The sequence below is a fragment of the Gymnodraco acuticeps genome, unplaced genomic scaffold, assembly GCF_902827175.1.
Source record: "Gymnodraco acuticeps unplaced genomic scaffold, fGymAcu1.1, whole genome shotgun sequence".
NCBI lineage: Eukaryota > Metazoa > Chordata > Actinopteri > Perciformes > Bathydraconidae > Gymnodraco > Gymnodraco acuticeps.
The window spans coordinates 415001-417629 of record NW_022989917.1 but is presented as its reverse complement, the minus strand read 5'-3'; the positions used below and the strand labels follow the sequence as shown (position 1 = coordinate 417629).

General features: G+C 44.4%; 1 protein-coding gene across 1 annotated transcript in view; it reads right to left on the bottom strand.

The window, feature by feature from the left end:
* slmapa (sarcolemma associated protein a) overlaps positions 1–2629 on the bottom strand; it is a 77420-nt gene that overhangs the window by 1009 nt on the left and 73782 nt on the right. The window contains exon 25 of the mRNA XM_034209834.1: positions 1195–1415. Within this exon, the coding sequence (XP_034065725.1) occupies positions 1195–1415 (221 nt within the window). The remainder of the gene's footprint in view (positions 1–1194; positions 1416–2629) is intronic.

The window sequence follows — 2629 nt, the reverse complement described above, 5'->3', positions numbered from 1 at the left end:
TCATGTAAGGAAAGTACTGAAGAGAAGCTTAAGACAGATAAGAAACAAGAGGAGGAAGAGGGGCAACAGGAGGAGGAAGAGGAGGAAGAGGCTGCTCCGCCTCGTTATCATCTTCTGTTTTCACAAACTAACAGCTGTTATTGATCAGCTCAGAAGGAAAGGCAGGAGAGGCGATGACTTGTGATGATTTCTTCTTATCTATCACTAATACTACATTTGGTTTATATTATTTACCACTACTTTCTGTACAGGGTTAGCAAATAAGAAGTGAGGAGGCTGTGCAATGTAAGTGCTGGGTGGAATACAGCTAGTTAGTTCAAGACAGTGTCCATGAGCAAGTCTGATGCTTCTCCTGCATATATCTTAAAGCAAAAAACAATATTATGAAAACATCTGGATTTAAAGCTGAGCAAACAATAATTAATGTTACAAAACAAAGACTTTATACGGTTCTTTGGTATTTTAAAGAAAGAAGGTGCGTGTGTGTGTGTGTGTGTGTGTGTGTGTGTGTGTGTGTGTGTGTGTGTGTGTGTGTGTGTGTGTGTGTGTGTGTGTGTGTGTGTGTGTGTGTGTGTGTGTGTGTGTGTGTGTGTGTGTGTGTCAGAGTCCTGCATCGGGTCGGGTACCCGACAGGTGACCCACAAAAAAGGTGATTCGCGGGTGGTATTTTTTCAAACGCTTTTTTCCGGGTTCGGTTCTGGGTAAAACAAAGATGATGCGGGTCGGGTCGCGGGTGTTGCATAATAAATATATTAAAATAATAATAATTTAGTTTAATGTTTAAATCCTCAGACCTCTCCCCCGCGGGACCGCGCATAATCATAACCTCTGCAGCGCATCAATCTGCTGCTGAGCGCGCCACATTCGAAATGGCTGAGGTGAAGCTCTCTAGCGGAGAATACAGCATTTTCAATAACACTTCCTCAAGAGCGAAATCCAACGTCTGGGAGGCTTTTGGTTCCTAGATGGAGGAAAGAACCAACATCCCACGCTTTTTGAGACAAATATGCAACTGCGTGTGTTAATAATTGCACGTTTTCACTGCTCATATATAGGCTATGCGGGTTCGGGTCGGGTTGCGGAACTAATTGGCAATATGTGCGGGTAGCGGGGCGGGTTCGGTATTGCACGTCGCGGGTGCAGCTCTTGAAAATCAGACCCGTGCAGGACTCTGGTGTGTGTGTGTGGGTCTGTGTGTGTGTGTGGGTCTGTGTGTGTGTGTGGGTCTGTGTGTGTGTGTGTGGGTCTGTGTGTGTGTGTGTGTCTGTGTGTGTACTCACGGAGCTGGTCTTGTCCTGCAGCAGCTTCAGGCTGCTCTTGCACTGCTCCAGCTCCTGGTGGATGTTCACCTTCTCCTTCTCTGTCCTCTCGTAGCGCTGACGGAGGTCCAACAGCTGGGACTGTGTGTCTTCATACTGCACAACAACACACACCCATTTCACATATTTTATTCACATTCTTTTTTGGTTCTCATTTAAATGTCTTTAAATCTACAACTAATCTGTACTAATTAGTTAAAGTATTTTATTGTTACTCCTACACCTTAATGGTTTTAAATCCCCTGTATCATTCATGTATTAAATTGTATTTTTATTGTTTATTAACTCGTGGGTCTCATTATTTTCTCGTTGCTCAACAGAAGCTCACACTGTGCTTCTGCTTGGAAGGAAAAGTGCCGTATGAATAATGTGTTGCTTGCAGTGTGTGTGTGTGTGTGTGTGTGTGTGTGTGTGTGTGTGTGGTGTGTGTGTGTGTGTGTGTGTGTGTGTGTGTGTGTGTGTGTGTGTGTACCCAGGGCTGCACATAACTGGTGCGCATGCGCACCTCCGCCAAAAAAAGAGCACCGGGTCATTTGAAAAAAGGCGCATTTGCGTACCAACATTGAGAGAGAGAAGAGAGAGAAGGGAGAAGAGGAGAGAGGAGAGAGAGAAAGATATTTGCGAGTTGCATATGAACTCAGGGCCGGCCCGTAGCGCGGGCATTATAGATGTTCGCCTCGGGCGCCAGATCTGTGGAGGCGCTGCGCTGACAGCTCTGGGAGGGAAAAAAACTTTTTTGACCGTTGGGGCTCATCCTAATTTTCGGCCTTGATGTAACAATATTCATAATTAAGTAAATGTAACACCCTTTTCACCCCGGTTACACGTTGCATTTGCCCTGTACGATGGGCGCTGTAAGTGATGAAAATGGGGGATGTTGGCTTATCTGGCACCCGCAGCTCACAGCCAAAATGCGAGTGAGCGTGGGAGAGAGGGAGGGTGCACCGGTTCCGGCGCTGTTGTTATTAGCATCTGGTGCTAGCTGCTCTAACGGAAGAAGAAGATGTTTCTACAATAATGTGGAGGGAGAGTCCTCTCCAGTCAGACTGAAAGGCTGATAACTACAGCTCAGTGAGGTAAAGACTCTGAGTGTTTAGATAGTTCACTTTAGTCTAAGTTCAAACGGTTTGATCACAATGTATGTAAACACATATTTCCAAGGCACTCCTTTATAATTATTGGGATAAACAGGTTTGAAATCATTCCAATGTATACTATAGGACAGTAAACAAAAATATCCTTTAAAACTGGAGAGATAAAAAAAAAAAGCATAAATAAATAAATGTTAAGGTAAAATAAGATATGAATGA